This window comes from Xiphophorus maculatus, chromosome 24 (genome assembly GCF_002775205.1).
Source record: "Xiphophorus maculatus strain JP 163 A chromosome 24, X_maculatus-5.0-male, whole genome shotgun sequence".
In the NCBI taxonomy this organism is placed as follows: domain Eukaryota; kingdom Metazoa; phylum Chordata; class Actinopteri; order Cyprinodontiformes; family Poeciliidae; genus Xiphophorus; species Xiphophorus maculatus.
In genome coordinates this window covers 9,472,592-9,496,585 of record NC_036466.1, presented here as the reverse complement: position 1 = coordinate 9,496,585, position 23,994 = coordinate 9,472,592, and the positions used below count along the sequence as shown (strand labels likewise).

Sequence of the window (23,994 nt, the reverse complement as noted above, 5' to 3'; positions counted from 1 at the left end):
ATGCCAGTTCCATCCTAAATACAACTGAAAGAGGAGCTGAAATGACAAGCAGAACCTGTTGTAGTTCATAAACCTCTTAAAGGTACATGACGTTCCCTGACAATTGCGGATGGTATTTTAAAAGGTCGGTGTGTTCCAGCTATAGTGTTTTCGGATTTCTGAGCCTCCCTGGAAAAACTGACTGTGGTGTTTAGAAAGGAGGCATGAACTGATTTTATGGATTTCTGAGAACTGGTAGATAAGGTTTGCAGCCCTGAGGATTGTTGAGGGGAACATGGGCGTTTGGTTGTCCAGTTCACGGGTGTTTTGTTATCTAGACAATGTTTATGACTCGCATTGAGGCTCATAGTGGCAAGAGGTACGCCTGTAGCCTCAGCACAAAGTGTAGCTCCTTCCAAGTACATGTTGGACTCCACTTGTGCTGCCCCTTGTCACTGATCTTGTTTAAAGGGTTTATGACCACTTCTCAAGACAGTTTGGAAGGTGTCTGGTTAGGAAATGTCAGGGCTTCATCTTTCCTTTCAGCAGATGATGTTCTGTTTCCATTTTTCAAGCAGTGACCTTAAACTGGAGTTGTTTTTTGAGCCTGAGGTCATGGTTCTCAATCAGGATAAAGGTGGGTTGGTCTTTACTACTTGATCTCTACTTGAAGTGGGGGAGTTCGGGTTTCTAAGTGACTACTTTAGTGATGGAATTGGAGACAAACTGATAGGTTGAACGATTGTGGTGGTGAACACAGGAGTTACTAGTCAGTCTACATTCTAAATCTTTATCTATGGACAATATGGATTATGACTTCAAGAAAAAGATTCCAGAAACAAGTGGATAGAGACGAGTACATTCATAGGCTGACTGGATTCAGCCTAGAAGATAAGGTGAGAATCTCCATCTTTTGAGATTCTCAGAAGAGAAACTTGAACTAGAGCTGCTGCTTCTTCACATTCAAATAAGTTTGCTAAGGTGGTCTGATTAAATCTCGATTGGGAAGACCCAGACCAAACCGGAGAGGGTCAATGCTCTCTTGGATAGTCACCTTGGTGACTCCATCTTTGACACTAGTGTTCAGACCCAGATCAATGGTCAACAGAATGACAACTGGGATATTTGGGGAAAATGTTTTTGCTCAATATTTTTGACACAATTAAGCCATTTTCACAAACGACTGGTGTTAGAAGTTGAAATACAACAAAAGTTACTTAAAGGTACTTTCTAGTCACTTTTATTTTCTGTGATAATGCAACTGGACAAGAAAACTTCATGAAAAAGGTAGAAGTTACATGCCATCATATAGCAGATGGAGAGGAGGTAGAATAAAAGCTTTTCTCAGGTCATTCTACAACCTAAAGACACATAGCGGGGTAACACAAACCAGAGGGGCTTCCCAGATTGTCGAGCACGTGTTTGGAGCTGGTCAACACATGTCTCCCCACTACCTCCGGTCCACAGCAAAGTCCTTGAGGCAGAAAACCAAATCCAAGTCCCACCCCTCTGCTATGTAACCCTGATCTCATTCCCCTCTGTTGCGGTGAGCACAAAGTTTGGCTGCCACCAATCCGCCTTTTGTGCTCGGGCAATCTGATCGGCTTGAACAAAATTATCCGGGAAAGACATCCAGATTTCACACAAAGAGCAATCCACGTGTCGCATCCAATGGTGTCAAGTCCAGATGTTCCTCCCATTACAACCATGCTTTCTTAATCAAAATGTAGGACGAGTTCCCCAAGATGGAGCAGATCTACAGTCTGCTAGAGAAAGTAGTTGGGTGTACGTGCTGTTCGCTCGTATATGAGAGGAAACTCTTTCAACGACTCCACATCAAAGGGATTGAAACAAAGGATGTTTCAATCTGCATCACTGTCTTTATAATGATTCACAAGTTTCTGCTGAGCAGCAGTCACATGGAGAAAAAGTGAAACGAAAAGGAATCCTAGTCAGTTTACGTCCCACCAGTATAACCAGTAGACCCAAACTTCAGAATTACAACCCAGTCTGCTACTGATTAGATAGCTATATTTACAATACCGTTTTTCCCATTTGCACCAGCTGCTAGTTAAACAAGCACCATTTAAATTAAGCTTTCAACTTTATGTCAGCTACAAAGTTTATTAGGAATAATGAGCAAGTTGTCCCACATGTTTGTTTATGACTGCCGTGTTGATATGTGGTTACTACTCTTGCCTGCCAATCCTATTAATACACATCCTGTGTGCATAAATGACTGTAGGTGTTTGATACAGCAGTGGTTTAAAAACAGGGCTGTGATACATTTTTCTTTTTAAAACTGCACACTTCGCCAGACTCAAGTTGATAGATTTATTTATGTAGTTCCTATAAAGTTCTTGACAGCTGGGGGATGAATTTTGAAATGTTTTTTTTATTATTATTATTGTTGCATCTGGACTGGATTCATTTCAAAATGTGAAATGTAGCCGATCGACACTTTGCCTGGTCTCTAAATCATATTTAAGAACAGATCCAGTTTTAAACCCCAAATTAAAGCAATTTAAAAGCCTGAAATACAATGCTTTTGTCATTTACAGATTTAAGCTTTTTAATAATTTTATATTCATCTTTGGTCGCTCATTAATTAGTCAAATAAGAAATTAAACTTAATGTGTGATACAGCAAAACAAATGAAAAATATGCAATTTATGTGTAGAGATATCCTTTTTATCCTTAAGAAATCGAAATGTGTGAGAAAAATATCTACAGAAATATCAATAAAATGTGTCTTGTAATATGACAAATAATTCATACAGAGCAGGAAGTACTATTAGGCATACTTTTAGTCAAAAGGATAAACTTAACATTGTTCTGAGCCAAAGCGCTGCCATTTTGTCCTTGGATTTAATTTTTGCTGTGAATGGTAAAAAGTCAGCAGATAGCACTGCTGAGAGACAAAGTGGTACAAACACATTAAGCTGAGAAGCATCTCTTTCTGCAGAAATAGCCAAAGGTGACATCTCCACCAATGTAGCAGAGATGAAAAGGACATTAATAAAGTTAAACACACTCAAGGGAGAGAGAAATCTATCGCAAGGGGGGCTTAAACGGGAGAAGAGAGCATCGAGGTCCGGCTAGCTGCAAATCACAACCTGAGTATAAATTACATCTGTCTGTTTGCCGTGGAGTGTGTGAGCGTGGGATGAGATTAAAAACGCTGCTGGCAGGACCACACATGAAGCACCAGTGGGTAGGTTGATTATCCACATCAGTGAGACACAGGGAGACAAGGCGTCTCACACACTGCCACTGGGTCCAGTTCCATTTGCCTCCTGCTGAGCAAAGCTGGATGGACAATCTGATCCTATCAGGGACTCCTGTGCAAGCCAGAAGAGGCAGCAACCACCCCGGTTTCCTCAAGGAAATCTAATCTATATGGTCCAGTCCATAAATTTTGGCAAAAGTAGTATGTGAAATTGGATTTGGTGGCCGATTTCAGCAATCTCACGGCATCGCTGAATTGTCTGGAGACTCAGACTGACATCTTGCGACGTCTTAAAGACACAGGCTCCGCCCACATCCGGGAAAAACAACAACACCCTCTCTAAATAATTAGTCAGATTTATCACAGTAATAACAGAACATTAAGTAAATAACCACAAAACTGGAAAAAGAAACAAAATGATGATATGACAACAAGGGATGCACCAACCTAGTACCGATACAGAAACAGATATTGGAGGACCAGTATCAGTTGATGCCGATTCGACACAGAAAAACAGCACTGAAATAACTTCATTTTCTTTTTTTTTTTACTGGATTACAAATTTATTTGATAACTCCGCACCAGTACAGCACACTTAAATACACCAATACCTTCACAAGCTTGGTCAAACATGTAAAAACAACTTTAATTTTTCAGTTTGTGCTATTAGTTTAACAGCTAATGTGAAATAAATAAACTGAAAATAAGTTTACTAACTTGGTCAAACATGCTAAACTAAACCACAAACTGATTCAAATGGTTCAGAAAGTGCAATTAGGAATTTTAAATGTAATGTAAAATAAATGAAGCGTGATGACGCTCAGATCACAAAACATAGAATTAGACCCAATAGATCTGCCCTTATGCATCAATGTTTTCAATATCAAGTCGGATACATGTTTTAGTTTCGAACTGGTGCATCTCTAATCACAATGCAACCAATGAATGTTTTACAATATTTGGTTTGGATGTTTTGGTAAAATGTTTAATGGAACTGGAGGTTATGAATCGTGTAACGCCTGTGAGAACTGAGGCAACGACAGCATGTGAATCTACGACAAAGAAAAAGCCTTCAGAGAAAAGGCTCGGTTTCTGATTCATTTGCATTTTATTTATTTTCTCAATATTTTTAGTAATCTACTTTTTATTCACCTACTTATGGAAACAATTGCTGGGGTTTTATGTGTGTTTTATTTTATTTTTGTTCTTGTTTTGTCATTTATTGGTCTGTGTTTATTCTCCAAATTACTTCCTCAAGTATGACATGAATGTCTATATATGATGTTCATTGTGGTGCTAAAACTTAGAAACAAATCATTTAAATTTCTTGCAATTTACGCTAAAATTTAGTTAAGTTATTAGAAAATCATCTAAGTATATATTCTTTATATGTCGATTTATCATCCACTGATACATGGAGTATTCTTCTGAAATGTGAGATTTGTAAAATGGATGAGATTTTTAGGAAATTTAGAGAGGCATTGGGAAAAAACTGGACAGTGACTGAAAATATCCAATTTTATAAACTAGCTGGAATCTCAAAAACCTAATATTTTTCCAATTAATTAAATAATCATCAACTACACTCATCTAAACAAAAAAAAATACTTATTTTAGACAGTTTTATCTTCAAACATCTTAATTTCTCCTATTTTCTAAACATTTCAGGTCTTTCCTCCTGTAAAAACATGGACTTATCAGACTGAAAAGCCCCAGCTTTAGTCTGTGACAAGCCAGAGTCCTGAGCTGGGAAGCTTTAGAGCATCCTGGGTGGAAACAGTTCAGTCCCAGGGCTGCTGTTCAGCTCCATCTTGATAGCAGCCGCCATGAAAGACAGGCGTGTTCCCTTCACTGTCCAGATTCCTATCTGTGTAATTGCGTTCCAGTCGTGGAGGAGCGCCAGTGGAGCTGACAACAGCTCTGCCTGCCACCCACTCCAACACAGGAGACATGCTTCAAAGGACACTCTGGAGTGCAAGGGACTGGAGTTCACTGCCAGGAGAGCCGCAGGCCTCACTTTGTCCTGCAACTACGAATTAGAAAGTTCTCTGCAAGGCTACGGCTACAAATCCAAATGCTGTTGCTGGTTTGGGTAACGGAAGAGGAGCTCAAACAAAAGATAAATTAATGTTTTTATGCAACCTTTTATCTACAAAGGTTGACAAAAACATGGATATGCTGTCTTCCATAATAATAGATAATTATGGTGTTTATTGCTATATGAGGGAAAAAATTATATGACAATGATGCCCTAATTTATGGTTGAAAATCCTCAATTTTTGTTGCATTTATTTGTTATTCATAAATAAATGTTTGAAATTATAACAGCATTCATCACTATTCAGTGGCAAATAAAGCTGAAAAACCTGTTCTGATTAGCAACACATCCCAAACCTTTCTTATCTGTAAAGTAATTATTGACTTACATCATAGAAAGGAACAATCACATGAGGTATTTCACTGCTTCTACAAACCAAAACAACTAAAACATCTGCAGACAGACCTTCAGGATTCAATGCAAGTTTGAGCAAATCTCAGCATGCAGCAGCAGGAGCATATCTGGATCAAGTCCAAATGCATCAAACTGTGCGATGCTTGCAACGTTTAGCACAACACGACGCGGGAGGAAAAACAAGAAGTCCAGTACGTACCGGCTACGTTCACTTTTTCTGAGTTGGAGGCGCTTGGGGTGGCCGTGCCAGTGCCGGTGGTCAGATTGGTTCCGGTGCCATTGTAAATGTTCTCCACCTTTGACTCCAGCTTGCCAAGTCTCAGCATGATGTTATCCAGCAGCACTGCAAGGGTCTTCTTCAAGTCTGCAGGTGAGAACGGGCACCTTCATTTTCCTCCCTAATCAGAGATATCAACTTCAAAAACAAGTTGGATCAGGTGTACTGCTGCATCTCTCCTTCAGAGAACATTTAGAGCATCTACCCCTTAATATCTTAAGATCTCTGAATGTAGCAGGAAATGTCAAATTCTGCATAAGAGAAAGCTTTTTTACTATCACCAGGCTTATATTGTTTTTTGTCCTGTCTTTTTCAGCATTAATATTTATGAACGGTAATGAGATGGAAAGGACATATTCAAGATGGCATTGGCGTAATTCTCTGGCCTCCTCGATACTTTAACCTGCAGCGACTGCGATGACATTTAGAGGAAAATGTTAAGTCTAACATAGAGTTGCTTAAACTGGCAAACAGCCATATTTACTTCTTTTTATCTCATTATTAGCAATAGATTTTTAACCATGTTAGTGATAGTTCTTAAAAATAGAGATACTGTTGTTTATAAATGTCTAAAATAAATATGTTATTATTTTTTTCCTAAGTTTCAGCCAATTGTTTTGCAAAATGACATTTCTTCATATAGATAAAGCTGCCTCAGTCCCTGAAAGAGCTTTGGGGATTCACAGAATTAAATTGAAATGGATTTTATGGGTCCTTCATGGGTAACAAAGAGGATCCCCAACCGGCCTCTTGAAGTCATTACAAATCAGATCAAGACAAATGCAGGAAGCGCAGTGCATCCTGCTGCCTGGCTTCCTAATCAAGGATTTGAAATGGATTTTTATATGATATTGGACAGTGGACGGCACACAGCTGTAGCGCTGAGAAACTCAATCACATTACGGGAAGAAAAAAACCCCCAGAACAAACAGGACAAGGAAGTATTTCCTAAAAATGGAAGGAGAATCATAATAATCCCTGGATATTGTTTGAAATGGATTCCCCTCTAATTCTTCACTCAATTTTAGTCCGAAAATTCTTTAAAGCTGCTGAAAAACCACACCAATAAGACAGAAGTCAAAAATACAAATATCGAGTTACAGTCCTGGAAAATAAATCCCAGTGAAATCCATAAGCCTGGTGCAGCTCCCGTTTCGCTCGATACCTCTGCATCTCCTTCAGGTTCTGTGAGAGCTGATTTAATCTCCAGGAGCTTCACTGTATGCTGTTGTTTCTCGGGGCATTAGACTGCAATCAATTCCAATCTCAGGTTTCTAATGAAGACTCCCGTTGAGTCACACAGGTCTATTAATGGCATGAATAAGTTATTGATGTGTCTTCTAGACCTTTTCTAAAATAGTATCACACTCCAGTGCAGCTGGGTCAGCACTACATCTTCTTATTTGATCAGAAGGTGGATAAATCTAAAAACTGAATCTTTTACTAAAACATAAAATTACATTAGCTGCTTAAATACTATTACTCTCCATTTTGATAGGACTTGTTGGTTATTAGGCTTGTAACATTTTGTGCACTCTGTTTAGACATCATAAAATTTAATGTAGAACTAGGCCTGTCACGATAGCAAATTTTGCTGAGCGATTAATTGTCTCAAAAAATTATTGCGATAAACGATAATATTGTCTGAAGACCTTTTTACACTGATTTAATGGAAATGACGTAATAATGCATGTGATTTCCTGCCAAAGATAGATACACTTTATTTTCAAAAGAATATTTAACACTGGAACTGATAAACAAAATAAACAAAACAACCAAAAACAAAATGGATTCTCAGTCTCCATTAATAAAAAATGTACTTGATAAAAACTAAACAACATAAAGCCAAAGTGTAAATAAATACTGCATTCAACCAAAAGACTGCAGATTATGAAGTCTGTATATTATGTTGCCCTTCAGTAATAATTAGATTTAAATAGAGAAGATGGGCACATCGACTACCTGATGCAATAGTTCACACTAACAACAATCTTAAAACGTTGGTCTTTCTAAGATTGTGTGGTGTGTTACGGTAGATCGTCGTTGCCGCTCCGATCCAAATCAGGGGTTTTTCCCCACTGGGAGCTTAACGCAGCCTGTTGAATGTGACAGGTAGCCAATCAGAAAGCGCGGATTCTCCTCCCTGTTTTCTGAGGGGAAATTACGTCGGGGAATCCCAAACAGCTGACACGGCGCAACCCGAAGTCCAGCCGACGTGGAAACAACATTAATGTTTATTCAACATGCAAAGAATATAGAAATGACAAGGAGAGGAGTTGGAGCGAAATTGCTACCGCAGTTGATAAACCCGGTAACTTTTCAGCTGTTCTTCGTTAACGTGACGTAAATAGTTTATAATGATTTTCATTCAGTCAGGACTTTACTCTGACACTAGAGCCACATGCATTGCAGGTAGATTGTAGTAAAGCATTGATTAATGCCTGGTTTTAAAATTAGTTCACTGGACTTGTAGCCATTATTTTGTGCCCATTGTTGGACACCACACGGCAGGACCGAACCCGATCGAACCGTTATACCTAGGATTTCTGTCGGCTAATGTGTGGTCTGTCAGGTTTTGAAAACGGGCCGACAATCGGCCGACAGCTCTAAGATCGTGTCGTGTGCGCTGGGCTTTACACTAAGGAAATGAGGAAGGGAGGAGTCAGTGGAGATCACCGGAGTTGAGCCTTTTTTCATTCGGTGTCATCAACAGAAAGAGAAAAAGGCCGGAAGAGACGATAATGCCGATAATTGAAATGACTTCGATAGTTTTAATTTATCGTACGATTAATCGATTTATCGTTTATCGCGACAGGCCTATGTAGAACAAACAAAAACAATAAAAAACAGGAATAAAAGCTGCACACATCCAATTCATAGGTTTAATTGTTTATTGTGACAGGCTTAATTACAGGAATTTCACTTTAACTCTCAATTTCATTGTGAGAGTTGAAAAGGAGTTTGGTATAGTCATGGAATCAGAAATTTAATTTTATTAGAAATTTATTGACAAGCGACTGGAGTTCGCAAAGCAGCCAATCCAGAAATGTGATTTATTTTTCTTGCCGCTGATTGGCTCCAAGAGAAATTGTTGATATTAGTTTATGCAGTACTGCAGCTATATTTGGTTATAAGCTTTTCAGAGAGAGTCTCAAGTATTGGTAGATTTTAACATGCAGCTTTGGGTCACTGTAATCTGGAAAAGTTTGGTAAAAAAGACTCTACTGGGGTAGAATAACTATGCAAGTGCCTAGGAAACAGTTAACCTTTCCTACATTTTGTCTAAACTAAAGTTGCATGTTTCTAAATTCAAAAATGAATACTTTAGCCTGATGCAACATGTCAGTCAGATCATGTGAGCCGAGGACTCACCGTAAGCCGTCATGGTTCCAACATACGGGCCGTCCATAACACTTTGGTTCTCCTCTGCCAGCGCTTTGATGTAGCGCTTGCTCAGATCCAGGATCTGCTGGCGCAGGACGGCGCTGTTCTCGTGGCTGGTCCGTTGCTGGATGGTGAAATGCAGCAGCATCATGCCCCAGATGAAGCCAAAACTTACCAAGAAGAAGCCAAGCTTCTGCGAGGACAGCTTCCACATGAAGGGCGAGGCCATGCTGGACAGTCTGCTGCGAGTCTTAAGCGACCAGAGAAAGATTCAGGGAGTCGGGGGGAGGAAGAGGAGGATCAGGACGCCAGCGGCGGCATGGCTGTGTCGGTTAGCGTAGCTACTTGCTGGGGCCGTGTCCGGGGGTTTGCAAACCACTACAACCTTCACTGGCCCATCATCACCTCCCAGTAACATCTCAGACGGTTTGCTGCATCCTCCTGAAGGAAAATCAGAGGACAGATCTACTCATTAGTTCGCTAAACACTGATGATGAGAGTATTCACCTCTTCTACCCTAATACAACCACCTATAGATGTTTGGAATAACAAGACAACTTCTTTACTCATTGGCTGCTAAAACAAGTATATTGTGACAATAAAATAGTTGCGAGAGAATGAGGAACAAGTAGTTATATGTCTGATGAGACGCTGCATATTTAAAGCAGCAAGTAAAAATAAAAAATACAATAAATTCTCAGAAACTCGTCTTTGCTTCAGCAGTGAAAGAGAACTTCCTCATTTAATCCAGACAGTGTGATCTTAGTGATTGATGCAGCCGTATATAAAAAAAAAAAAGACATGGAGATAATTTATAGTCAGCTCAAAAAAAACAAACACTTTAATCATCTAAATTCCTCGTTCTCAGTAACAACAGCACAAACTGAATGCAAAAATGAAGAGAAATAAGTTCCATTGGATTTCCTGCTAAATAAATTAACACAGCACTGACAGTGTGTGTGTGTGTGTGTGTGTGTGTGTGTGTGTGTGTGTGTGTGTGTGTGTGTGTGAATTAGCCGATAGCACTGTTAAAGCTATTAAATAGTTCAGCAAGTCATAACTGACACCCCTGGGCAGTCGATGCAAAGCCAAATAACCGCCTTTGGCTGCAACCATCTAACAATAACTAAATAGCAAACTGTTCAACCATGTAACCAAGACAAAAAAAAAGAGAAATCTAAGATGTTCTCTCATCTGCATTCAGCCGATGCCGCTGAAAAGGCAGCTAAGTGTGTGGAGGGGATTACTGCAGCCGTGCTTTTCAGCTGCATCTTTCTTATGCTCTATAAATTTCCTTCTAACTGGGACAGAGCAATAATCGCCCTAACGGATACACTATTCTCTTGCCTGTCCATACCATCATCATCATCAGCATCATCGTCTCTGGGTTAGGATGGGAGCTATCGGCTCATCTTTACTTTCCATTAATCAGATTCATAAATAGGCCAAGGAAAGCTGGAAGCAGATTCCACTGAATGTACTGCAAACATTTCATAAGAAACAGCGGTGTTTGCTTTACACTGTTTGCATGACAAAGATAAAGAGAAAATCTCTGCAGTACAATGCAACGTCATGCAACGCTTATTCTCTTTTGCTAACGCTACAGGCAGATTCTCAGAGACCTGACCCTCTTGTCTTCCTGGATTGCTTAAATCCATCCTCCCTGCTCAACAGAGAACCTCCCACTTTCATCAAGATGCCTTTCAAACCCAGGCTATGCTCTGATCTCTAGAGAAGAGGAGGACAGGCGTAATTCCCGTCTCGGCTGCCCTTCGTCATTTTCTGATTGAGGGTCTAAATTTATCTGGCGACTAGCGACGACAAAAGCCGAGCGAAGCGACAATGACGGCCAGCTAAGGTTGAAGAGGATATGATCCTTTGCAACAACGACACGCTGGTAGAAGGAACTGAACAGCAGGCTCAAGAGCAGAGACAAAAAGCAATTGAACGATTGAAGCCTGGGGGATTCGGTGTGCTCTCCGGCCCGCTCTAAAGGGATTTCCTTCTGCTGGGGACAAAAGCAATGAAATTTAAACTTAACTGTTGGGTTTATAGTATAGATAACACAGCAGCAGTGCCAAAACAGGATGAAAGATGAACATCCCGAGAGCGCTGAGATTCAATATCAGGCACAGATTGTGACAAGAGTACAGAAGCAGCAGGAACAATGCAGATTAATTTCCAACAGGGTTCCTGCATGCTTGGTGATGAACAGTAGCAGTCTAACCTGCAGCCATTGTGACTGCCAGGCTGCTTTTTCCAGATGTGAGGGCTTAATGAAAATGTCACTGGGATTACGAGTGAACAATATCCCCAAATCACTCTGTAACATCTTAGGCTTTAATATCGTTCCACATGAGTCCTGACTACGTAACCTTCACCCTCGTTTCTGTTGCATAGTTACCTGTTATGTCCAGCCAGATAAAGTCTCCACTCATTTAATTCAGAGCTGAAAATAACTTCCTTTTAAGTGGAGTTCAGGGGATATTCCATACAGCAGCAGTGCATTATGAAAGAGTATTGCAACAAACTGAAAAAAATAAAAAAGTAAAATCCTTTCTCTGAGTGCTGGCAGCATGAACACAACCGCTAGAAATGTGCCTCAGACATATTGTTCTTTATTTATTATTGATCAGCATTGGAAAAAGCATCCATTTACCCTGAAATATAAATAGATTCTAGGAATGTAATGCCCAGGTGGCTGCAGAGCTAAGAGGTGGCGACAACCAGCCAATTTTAGACATTTAATTATTTTTTAAGTTTCATATCTCACGACAAAATGCAAGTGAAGATTGCAGTGATAACCGAGGGACATCCTTTATTCTGGGAAACCTCCTACCTCACCCACATCGCCACCTTGCCAGCTTGGGTTGTTGTTGGCCCAATAGAGATGCGGCGCTGCTGCTATGGAGACCGGTGTGAGTCTGCATCTTAATGAACTTCTTCACATAAGCACCGCTCCTTAATTATTCATCCGGTCCTCCAGAGAAACTGGCCGTGCTGCAGCTTCGCCACATTTCTGGTGTCGTAACTGGATATCAGCAGCTGCAACGCAGTTGGAAGGACGAGTTACCTCCACCTTATCCAGTCGCAACCATGCAGGTGTTAAACTAGAGGTATTAAATATACAAGGAATCGTTTTCCTTTAGGCAGTCCAAATAGAGCAAAGCACAAAGTCTAGAGCATAAAACGAAAAGAATATCTGACAATTTCTCTTTACATGAGCTTTTCATTTTAAAAGATAAATTATCTTATCGTCTTATCATTTCCACCACCCAACTGCCACTTCTAGTCACACAGTATTCACTGTAGGAAAAAAGTGGGAACTTGAAACTATGTTTTGATAAGTAAAAAGAAAATATTTGCATTTTTATTTTTTATTTATGAAAAAACTAAAATGAGCAAACCACATTAAGGGGCAACATAGCTCCTCTTTTTACCCTCCAACAATCTTTTTACCAGCGTTTCATTGAGAAGCAACTCGTACAATGACGTCAGCAGATGCACAGTTTTCACCAGATGTTTGCTAATTGCTGCTGGCTAGTCTGAAGGAGCTGCACTGAGAGGCAGAAGCTTGGGAACTGAGGCTAAGTCCAACCAGGCGTTTTGCACAGCTGAATGGTTGCCATGGCGATTCAAGGATTTCTCAAACATGTGTGAAAGAATCAAGACAACTCTCCAGGTATGTTTTAAATGAGTGTATAACATTATATAATGAGGCAAAGCTCAAAAAGTCAATTTTACATAATACTGTCTTTTTTAGCTAACCAACTTTAGCGCTGTTCTAAATATTCAGATGCATTGAAGCATGTTTTTAATTAATTGTGACAGTAATGTTTGTAAGCCTGACCATCATCATAAACAACATCTAGAACAAGTTGCACAGCTTTTTCTGGAGCAGGTTGGCGAATGAAACCACATCCACTGTCACCCTGAGGCAGATTCCCTGAATGACTCCACAATAGGAATTGCCTCAGCAGTTTTGAAGCGGCGCGATAAAAACAATCTCACTAGTCTTCAGGAAAACAGACGGTAGTGTGAATGAAGAGTGGAAAACTGGCTTCATTTCTTTATTCTACTTCCCAAAAATTTATAAGAAGTATGAGTTTGTACAAAGATGGCAAAATGGTGTTTATATCATCAGCTTGGGCCTATTTGAAACCAATACTAAATAATCCCAGAACGACTTTAAATATTTTAAAAACAGAAAAAATATTTTACATACAGCTCAAATATATTCATAGACTCTCACCAGTAAGGTCTGTGGTTTCTCACGGGAATGAAAACATTGTGGCATAATTCTGGATGATTATAGACCAACAGGATTTCCCCCAGTGGATTAGTGGCCTGGCGGGTCACCAGGCTTTACTTGTACCCCCACCAGGCTAAGTATTGCTTACTTATTTAAGTCTATTTAAAATGTTTGCATTTTTTAAGACTTTAGCGTTGGTCTTCAGGTGTTATATAATTAGCATGATGCTAACACTGGTTTTTGATAGTTTGTGGTCTTAATCATCGTTTCATCAGAGCAGAAATCTGGATTCTTTCCTGATCAGAACCTTCTGTATCCTTGGGAAAGTCAAACTACCTTCACTGTGGGCAGTGAATCTGGTGTTCCTGATCTGAAAATCAATGTACGTTTAGAGTCTGGAAAGGCCCCAACCTCAACACTCTTGAAAGTCTAAAGCCCAAAAGACACGTCTGTGCAAAAATGCAAAGCAATTTAAATGAACCATCAACTCTGCCAAGAACACCGGTCAAATATTCAGCCAGACTTGTTCCTGAAGGGCTGCAGAAGAAATATGTTAGAGCTGCTGCAACTAGCAAAGGGACATTTATCCAAACATTACTGGGGATGTGTGTAGATTAGAGAAAATCCACAATATACTTAAGTGAACAAAGGATCTGCAGTTAAATTAGATAATTTATCACCACCAGAAAAAGTGAAAACCATTTTTAATTTTACAATTATCTTGTGAAAATTAAGATTTTAGCAGAAATTTAAGTAAAATAGAAGTAGCTTCAAGCGACAAAAAACCTCTGGATCATCAGTGCTGCAAAGGTAAGGAATCTTTAGACTAACAAGTCTAACCAGACACAACTGGACATGCAAAGCCGAGACCACCCAGAACAGAACCTGCATGTTCACAACAAGCTCAAAGACAAAGCATGGCGCAGACTTGCAGATGAGCTTTTGAAGCTAGCCACAACATCCACCCCCCTTTTTCCTGTCACCACCACACAAGGTTTCGCTGTTCCAATAACGCAAGTTGTCTCAACACATTAGAGCAAATAATTTTTAGCCGACGTGGCTATTCTATAAATTAAGGGCAGGAGCTGTTATGCAACAGTACAAACATACACAGATACCGAAAAGGCCAGCGAGGTTTTTCCTCTCACTGCACTAAATCGCTAAACCCCTGCACTTTGGTACTAATACTAAACACTCTGCCTAAAAGCAAACAAATCCTTCCTCTGCTCCTCATTATTAATACAGATCCGAATCCTATAAATCCTTTAAATGTAACAGAGAAAAAATGAAATAAATAAAAATACAGCAAACATTTTCAAACAAGAATCATTAGAGCGACAGAAATGAATGTTTAATCAGAATCCTCTTCTTTCCTATTAAAGTGTAATTGTGGGGAATTTTGGAGCAGGAACAAGTTGTAGGTAATTATCTGAAACATAACTCAAACTTTAACCTTTAGATTAAAGCAGACACTTAAGCTTAACGTTCAACGACACACATTCACGAAGAAATACAAAGACGTCATGGAAAATGAGGTTTGGAGGGAGGAAAGACGAGCAGCTGGGCGCTGGTTTTGCGGCAACGGCGCGAGAAAGAAGTTGTTGGACCTGCTTTACAGCAACTAGCTGCACAATGACGGTAAAGTGCAAGTCAGTCGGTCAAAGTGCCAAAGAGAATTAATAGAGTAGGTGCGGAAAGCAGATCCACCTGATAATACACATCTAGACAAATTTACTGCTCAAGATATGATAAAAATTAAATAAAAAACTTTTGCATTGAAAGAAAAATCCAACCTTTAATTCGAAATCCTGTATTTATTGTTTATCTTTTAAGTTTATTTTTCAACTCAACATATTTCCAATTAAATTCCCAATGAAGTTACATTTGTGACGGTCCAGGCATGGCTCTCAACCAAACAGCATGTCGATGGTGTCTAATGGTTGCTATGGAGACGCCATGATGCTACTCCCCATCAACAAGCTATATTGATCATTTTCACCTTCTTTTGCTCACCATCCTTGGCGGCATGAGAAACTTGGTTTAGACAGGTAATTATTTTTCTTTAGAATTCAGGAAGTGGCTTAAAAATCAACACAATTCTAAATTGATTTTTTCCCATTGTCTGTTCAATAAATATAATTAAATCTCAAGATATGATTAAAAGATTTTATTTGAATGTCTTACAAATTTCAAAAGCAGTAGATTTTTAGGGCTATCTAAGGTTCCCCCCAGAAAACTTGCTAAGCCTGGTGGTTCGGCACTATGGCAGTCATTCATCCCGTCGTGTTTTTCAGTCAAAAAATGTTTCAAGTTGACAGAAAATTTGAAAATATAACTTGATAACTATGTGTTACTGAAAGATTGGAAGATTAACACCTGAATAAAGTCTGAAAAGATTGTAAACAGTTTAAAAATACTTAAGTAAATAAGCAATGCTTAGCCTGGTGGGGGCACAAGCAAAGCCTGGTGGCCCGACAGGCTTATAATACACTGGGGGAAACCCTGGCTGTCATTTCTTTGACAGTCGCAGCCTTACAGTTCCCTAAAAGAGTAGTAATAGCTCTAACCACTTGTATCATTATCACAAAGTACCACAAAGTATCATGGTAAAACTTTGAGTCCAGATCGCCCAAAATTAAAGAAAATAAGGGCCAATTTTAACGTTTTTCCACACTGTACTCAAATTAAAAGTTGGATTTTTTTATGAGATTGTGCTGAAGAAACAATAGATGGATTTCTATAATGCCAGCATCTGGAAATGCTTAATCAACTTTCAACTTTAGACCGACTTCCAGAAAAGTGAAATGCATACCAGACGATGGAAAAAACACCCGCAAGAGTTGGATGTTGGGAGAGAATGTGGCCCAAATTTTCCCTCCTGATTTGATCTCTCTCAGTATCCCGTCTACACAATCTGAAACTTAGCACTAAAATTTAAATCCCTTATAGAGGAGACGTTTGTTTTGGAAATACGGAACAGTTTCGCTTTAAGAAAAGGCAGGTGTTGCCTGTGTGTGAATGTGTTTGCTTGTTCAGGGAGAGAGAACAGGAGCCCTTTAATCACAGGGAGCCAAACGCGTTCACTTTCCGTCACCACAGCTCAGCCCTCCTCCTTCAAACCCTCCGCTGGCTCTCAACCAGAGCCCACTCCTCTCGCACCAACACCCCTCAAACCATTCCTTGCCAGTGAAGCATGCCACCGAAGCAAAGCTCCTTTTCTGCAGGATATATAATCCCAAGGCCCCGGCAAATAAAAAAAAAAAAAAAAAGCAGCTGAAAGAGTTCTTTATAAAGTCGGGTCAGTCCGAGGCTCACCTCTGGACGGTCAGTATTAGCCTACGAGGATCGAGGATCTCTCATTAAACAATGCAAATAGCTTAACAATCCTGTGTCATAATGTCTTATAAACAACTCATTATGTCATCCTGATTACAAAAAGATACAAACATGGCTAAACTGGTTTGTTAAGTGCTTCTGCAATGAGCCAAATTACTCAACCTGACAGTTGCTGCACCTTTGTAGGAGTTATTTAGCTAATTACGCTTGCTTGATCTCAAACGGACAAAAATTAACATAATCACAAAACTATCTGGCAAACGTATCCCCAGGATGCAAAAGTTTTTAAAAAATGCAACCTTCCAAAAAGTATTTCTGACTTCAAAGAGGCAAATCTTTTGAAGCTAGTTTAAAAATGCTACCACAATTTACATTTAAATAAGTCGTTAATAACCAATATTACTATTTGAGATTGGCACCAAAAATAATTTCCAGATCAGTAATTTTTTTTAAGATGCTTTGGTCTGAAATGTTTATATCAAATCATACTTTTGGTGTTTTAACAATTTTTAAGGCTAGTATGCTAACTAAAAAGAAAATGGTAAAAAGTGTGAAATTTTGCTGTTTATTTTTAATTGGAGAAAAATGTCATGCTACGTATAAGAAAAACAAGAGAAGTTACAGCAAAGATATCCATTAATTTATGTATTACTTAATGTAACAACCATTTAGCGAACTTAGATAGCATTTTCTTGTATGTCAAAGAGAAAAAAATGTTCCTGAAATATGTTAAGTTTTATAAACGTCTCCAAGCAGCAGCAAAGTTCGCTTAAGCCTTGGGCCGGCTCTGAGACAAATAATTAAACGATCTGATTTCCAAAGCAACATCAACTCAAGGACCGACACAACCCTTCTCTGGTTTCAGCAGAACCAGGCGAACCGGCTGCTGTCAGTTCAAAGTCCTCCAAGCACACAAGGAAGTGGGCGACGTTACGGGAACAGGAAGGTCGCCTTTCAGGCACAGCGACACGTTAACGACCCTATCTCCACCAGTTTGTTGAAAACCTTTCACACACAGGTGGAGCTTCGAGCACTTGTTGTGAATTACAGACTGCTGGTGTGAAAACCACATTGCCTGAAACAGTCCAGTTATAATTAGACACTCTGTACCAGCGTGTTTTTAACCATATTGTAGTTTGATGTTTAGCTAAGACTCGTAACAATGGGACCCCAAGCTCGCGCGGCGACTTACGTCCTCATTCCGTAAATGGCTAAATAACCGTTAGCTACTTTGTTCATTTTCCCGCCGCATTTCTCCTCATTTACTCCACACATTTGAGCTCCAGCTACAGCAGGCTTGCTGTTTGGTGGTCGACCACCAACAAAACACGCATCACCGCAATGACAAGTCGCCCACTCCCGGCTAAAACACTGCGCCTCCTTCAACACCAGCAGCAGCAGCAGCAGCAGCAAAAATACCACAACAATGCCCGCCATGGCTTTCACTGACAGAAACAAAAAGAAGCGTACCTTTTGAAGTAAATCCATCCACAACCGCCTTGGTGTTGCCAGAAAGGAAGAAGGGAGAGTTAAAAGAGCAGAGAGGAACAGGGCGAACACATCCGAGCGTGCTGAACGGTCTGGGGAGACTGGATCCCAGGCAGCTCGGCGTACTGGTTCCCCCCTCCCACCTGTGTTCATTCTGCCCAATCACAGAGTTAGGGATCGTCTCGGTTTTATCAGCCCCCCCCCAAAAACGTAAAACACGACCATACCAGTATACTCCATACGTGTCCAACTCAAATCAAATACCACTAATATAAAAACTTCTTACAGATATGTCTAAATTAGCACCACCAAATCTGTGATTTTGATTGCCAAAAATACAACCCGTGCCCCCCCAAAAACACAAAAACAATCACAGTGTATGTGTGATGAGTGTGAAAAGATGTTTAATATTATTTAATTCTAGCGCCAAATCAGTAATTTATCAAAATAGTGGATAATCTTCTTTCACTTTTCTGGGATTTTGAAATGTGTTTTTAAATGTATTATTTTTAATTCATTTTAAATAAATTATTTTTTGAAATCATAAAATGTTCAGCATGGACCTTAAAGATAGAGCAAAGCGAGATTTCATTTCTTTTTTGATATACAAATGCAAGACGATCCCTAATAGAGTTTCTGCAGCGAAAGACAAATACTTTGTGTTTACTGCCACCTGCTGGCCATCTGCCGGTACTGCTGGTTGTTAGACAATAAACAATGCTGTCACATTTTACGGCACCGGTCTTTATTATTTCTCATCATGGTTTACAGAACTTATGACTCAGCAATTCCCCTGAAATAAATAAATAATAATCCCTCTCTCACTTATTATCTACACAACACAATAATAATAATAATAATAATAAAATCAAATCTCATGCCCAGTCTGAGAAAATCGTTTTATTACCCAAATAAGAACAACAGTAAACACAGCAGGTTCACAATTCTAATCATTAGAAAGAATGTGAACACAGAAGAAGCTCATGATTTATATTTATAATCTTTATTTCAAAACCTTAAGCTATACCTCATAGTTTATTTAGTCATCACACAGCTGTATAGATTATGATAAATCCAATATGGAAAATCATTCTGAATAAATTAGAAACACACAAAATGTACTGTACAGATATAAAAAGCTGAAGGTACAGTAGAGGTGAGCTTGTTTCCCACTAAGGCACTTGAGATCAGAATACATCACTACCAACACTGCGCTCTAAATCCTAAATCTATTTAAATGACAAGACAGAGTATATTCAAAAGCTTCATTCATTTTATAATCTTCTTCTTCTTCTTCTTCTTCTTCTTAATACATTAACAGTGTGGTTGTTGCTTCAAAATGGTGATAGATAATGATGAAAGTCCGTCTGACATTTTGAGATAAGGGTTTCAGCAAGAGCTGTAACTGTAGTGAGTGGTTCTAACTAAATGGAAAACAGGATAAAGGACATGCAATAGGTTAGCAAAGCTACCATTTTTTCACTACTTTGGCTTAAACATACTTAAAAAAATTTTTCTACATTATCACACAATAAAGGAAGCAAGCCTGCTAATAAGTTATTGAAAGCTGTCAGGTTCTGCATGGAGATAATGTCGTTTTCACTGATCTTGTTTCCTAAAGTGACTACTAAACTTCTTATCAAATGTTATTGGGGAAAAAAAGCTTACGCTCATTTTAATTTTGATAAAAGATTTCTAAAATATTTAGCACTTTGCCACATTTACCTTTGCTTTGGATCACCAAAAAAGTGAACAGTCCACACATATTTCTGCTGAAAATAATCCACATAATGTTCTTTTCTTATGATACCATGTATTTTGTGAGGCGCACCAGGCCCTCACTAGCCACTAGTCAAGTGTTTGTGAACGTTTAAAAAAGTATATTATATATAATTATTCTGGCATTTAGCAAATATTTCAAATTCAAGTTCAAAAATACTTTATTGATCCCAAAGGGAAATTAAATAATAATAAATTAATGCAATAAAATATCTGGAGGATTTTTGAAAATTGCTTAAAAATAATATTTATTCTTGGCTATCCACTCAGCTTAAATGCTAATGTCATGCTAGCATTAGCAAGATAGCTAATAACGTTAGCTTCTGTTCTGTATGCTGTTTGAAAATAATTGTTCACATATTCTTTATTTTTGAAGAAAAATCCCTACAAATCCATGTATTGTTAATAAATATTCATTAGCTTCCAATGCTATGTTATCATTTTCATTAACATTTAGATGTTACCTAGATGCTAGTATCATTGGCTTCATCTGTTGTGAATATGCTAAGTTCTTTTGTTCTTGTTTTAATACATATTTTGACTGAGATAAACTACTAGTGTGAGATATACTTACAAATAAGCAATGAAAATGTTAAATCACATGTAAGGAGCAGATGTAATTTTCTTTATAACTGGAAGTTATTAGCTGTTGCTTCATTTTTCTAGCCTCTTGGCCACGGCCTGGTAGGCTAGCTCGATCTCCACATCTGCTGCACATGTGTTAGTGAACTCGTCTCGCTTGTAGGCGTTGTCAAGGTAACGCCACACCCCTTTGAATTCAGAAGGGACGTCATAGTTTCTGTATTTCTTTGCAACCACCTGTCAAAAACAAATAACTAAAGCAAGAAGGATTTGGAGATGATGGGAATGGAGATAAATGAAGAAGGCAGTTTACCTTAACAACATGGAGCTTGGGTAGAAGGTTGCAGTCAGCAAGTGTCAGTTCATCGCCGTCTAGATATTTGCGGCTGGACGGGCCTTCACCACTGTGCCGTCCAGATTGAACCTCATCAGGAATCGGCCTCATTAAATACTCGTCCAGTTTCGCCAAGGCTTTGTTCAGACTCTTCTCCAAAGCTTAAACACATAAAGCAAACGGTAACACAATGTAAGACGATTTCCAAACTTTTTTCCAGGTTCAGTATGACAGAAAATTGTTTTATTATTTATCTGAATAATTAATAATTGTCTCTCCGAGTCATTATACGGGACGTCAACAAACTACTTTTTGTTTAAGAGTGTGCTTTTTTTTACTTTTTACATTTCTGTCACTATTTGTCACAATCCAGGTGAAAAATGTTCTTGAAAGTTCTTAGTTTTTTTGAAAACCTTGAACTTCAAGAGGGGTGTTTTTGGACTCCTGTCAAGATTTTACATATTCTTAATGACCATTGTTAGGTTCAACATAACTGGTGTACTCACAGCGATTTTTCTCCGGTCTTGTATTTTTGACGTAAGCTGAGAACCTGGCAAAGATGTCATTTCCTGCAACATTGGATTCACGGTTCTTTGTTGCAAGCCTGGGATACCTGAACAGCAGATGTTTAGCAGTCAGGACGCTGTTTGTTCCCATTTAATGTTTAAGTTTGTGATGCCTACTTGGGTGGACCCAGGATCTCCTCCAGGTACTCTTCTATCTTGTTGACATCTGTGAGAACGTTTCCCTCAAAGGTAAGGAATGGCGGATGTGTTCCTGGGGCGAGGTTGTGAAGATCAGCTGGTTTCCTGATAAAAAAAACAAACAATTTAGACAAGACATTTGACAAAAATGCACATCACACTTTCAGATTTTTATTTGCAAAAGAAAATAAATTCAATCTTCTTTCCACTTCCCGATTATGAGTTTATTTGGGTTGGTCTAATTTACGCAATTCCAAATAAAACCACAGACATTTGTGATGCAATTAATTTAATCAATTTTACAGCAAAGAAAGCAACACAGGACATTTAAGCCTATTTTCTAACATTTAATGACTCATTAAGAGTCTTGAGTCAAAGTCCCTGAAGTGACTGGCAATTCATTGCAGGAAATCATGTCACCGATTCGCCTCTCAGATCTCCAGATGTGCATGAGCTTCGCATGGCAGCTCCAGATGTTAGCAAATGGTTTTCTGATGATTAACTCCATCATACGCTGTAGAAACCGACACGTTCACCTTTTTAAATCGACGGTAGTGACGTTAAAGACTACTCCCTTCAGCCAAAGGATCATGAAGAGACGTTGGGAGAAAGGGCAGTTTCCGATGCTCTCCCCGTCACTCCCAGCCTGCAAACACACACACAAACACACGCCCACACACACACGCACACACACACGTTAATGAAAAACAACAGAAGAACAACATTTGAAACTGAATATTTTTCTTATGTGGGTTACTAAAGAGATTCTTAAAGGCTAAGATTAGTTTATAAATCTCAGATTACACAGCAGAACACATATTGGACCACTGAGATATTTTGTATTATTATGACGTTATTTATTACCAAATATTTTGAGACACCCTTCAAAATCCTCAAATCTAGCCCAATTAATTCAAGATCGGTGCAGTGTCTGGATTCCTCTGACGTAACAAAGCCCTGACTGGAAATTTCTGTCATGGTGCACATTCAACAATAATCTGTTTGTAAATTGGAAATTTTGTAAAAGGTGTCTTCAGTTCACATGTGCTGGGATTGTTTGTGTGTCTGCAACTGGACACTGTAATGTAATGAGATACAAGGTCCAGCATGAATAATCCACACAGCTTCCATTAACCGCCTCACTGCTCATTTGAACCTCTGGTTTTAACACGCTAGCAGCATGCTAAGCACTTTAGCCACTGAAATCAGTTTTTGTCCTATCATTATACGTGTGTAAGCCCAAGAAAATGCCCCAAGTTTTCTTCTGTTATGCTTAAATATTGTTTATTTTTGTGTAATGAAGCAGAGATCTAGCTTATATAACTTCCATTTTAAACAGATTAGCAAAAATAATAGACTATTTAAAACAGTTACACATCTGTTTGTGTAAAATCAACTTTATTACGCAAAACATTTAAAGCAATCAACAAAGAGTTGCTGAAGGCAAGTCAAGAGTTTCAGATAAATACGTGATTGAGTAAATATTTAGCTATATTTGAATATTTAAAGACACATTCCACAACAGGGCTGATGTTGAAAACGCCTCCACATTTATCATCTGTACTTACAAACAAAGAAGCTTTCTGTGCAACAGACAGAAAGTTAAATCATCCTGACATTAATCGGGTCATATTTTGAAGCTATTCAAAGGTTTTACTCTCGATGCTGAAAGGAGTCCAGTAATAATTCAGTGGGGCAGAGAAAGAAGGAGATTGTCAATACACGAATGCAGGTCGGTGTCAGGTTAACACATGGAAAATCAGCACCCACCAACAACAGCAGCATGGCATGTACGCTCTTAAAGGAGCTGGACTAAACTGATCGCTTGTTTTAGTTGCTATAAACTTATTTTTAATACACAAAAATGTAACTATTTCTTGGTGTTTTCTTTTCATTTTTGTGTACAGAAAAAAAATATTATACAGAAAGTGCCCACCTTAACAAATAATTCAATATCAGGATCCTTCTCTTCCTCGGTTACAGTATCCGTCATGGTCAAGAAAAACCCGCTTTTCTTGTTTGGATATCACAGTTAAAAAATATTTACTTCTTTTTCCCCCTGTGCAATCGTTCGCAGTATCAATTTTCAGCACTCTAATCCAGGGCCATTCGGCGCTGTCCGCTCTGTCCCATGGCAGCTCTGTGAGAGGATCAGCTGGGGACGAATGCCAGGGAGTGTGAGAAGGGCAGAGAGAGTG

General features: G+C 39.0%; 2 protein-coding genes across 2 annotated transcripts in view; both read right to left on the bottom strand.

The window, feature by feature from the left end:
* Positions 1–18,510, bottom strand: part of mgat5 (mannosyl (alpha-1,6-)-glycoprotein beta-1,6-N-acetyl-glucosaminyltransferase) — a 44,369-nt gene extending 25,859 nt beyond the window's left edge. The window contains exons 1-3 of the mRNA XM_023329580.1: positions 18,380–18,510; positions 9,310–9,762; positions 5,860–6,024 (exon numbers count right to left, since the gene is read on the bottom strand). Of these exons, the coding sequence (XP_023185348.1) occupies positions 5,860–6,024; positions 9,310–9,550 (406 nt within the window). The 5' untranslated portion in view covers positions 9,551–9,762; positions 18,380–18,510. The remainder of the gene's footprint in view (positions 1–5,859; positions 6,025–9,309; positions 9,763–18,379) is intronic.
* A 1,843-nt stretch (positions 18,511–20,353) lies between these two features.
* On the bottom strand, positions 20,354–23,993 carry LOC102229179 (chloride intracellular channel protein 5-like). Its single transcript, XM_023329605.1, has 6 exons — positions 23,733–23,993; positions 22,333–22,442; positions 21,776–21,901; positions 21,599–21,705; positions 21,072–21,253; positions 20,354–20,995 (listed from the first exon to the last, which is right to left on the bottom strand). Exons 1-6 carry the CDS (start codon positions 23,787–23,789, stop codon positions 20,831–20,833), a joined length of 747 nt encoding a protein of 248 aa, XP_023185373.1. The 5' UTR covers positions 23,790–23,993; the 3' UTR covers positions 20,354–20,830.
* Between the last annotated feature and the right edge of the window lies 1 nt (position 23,994).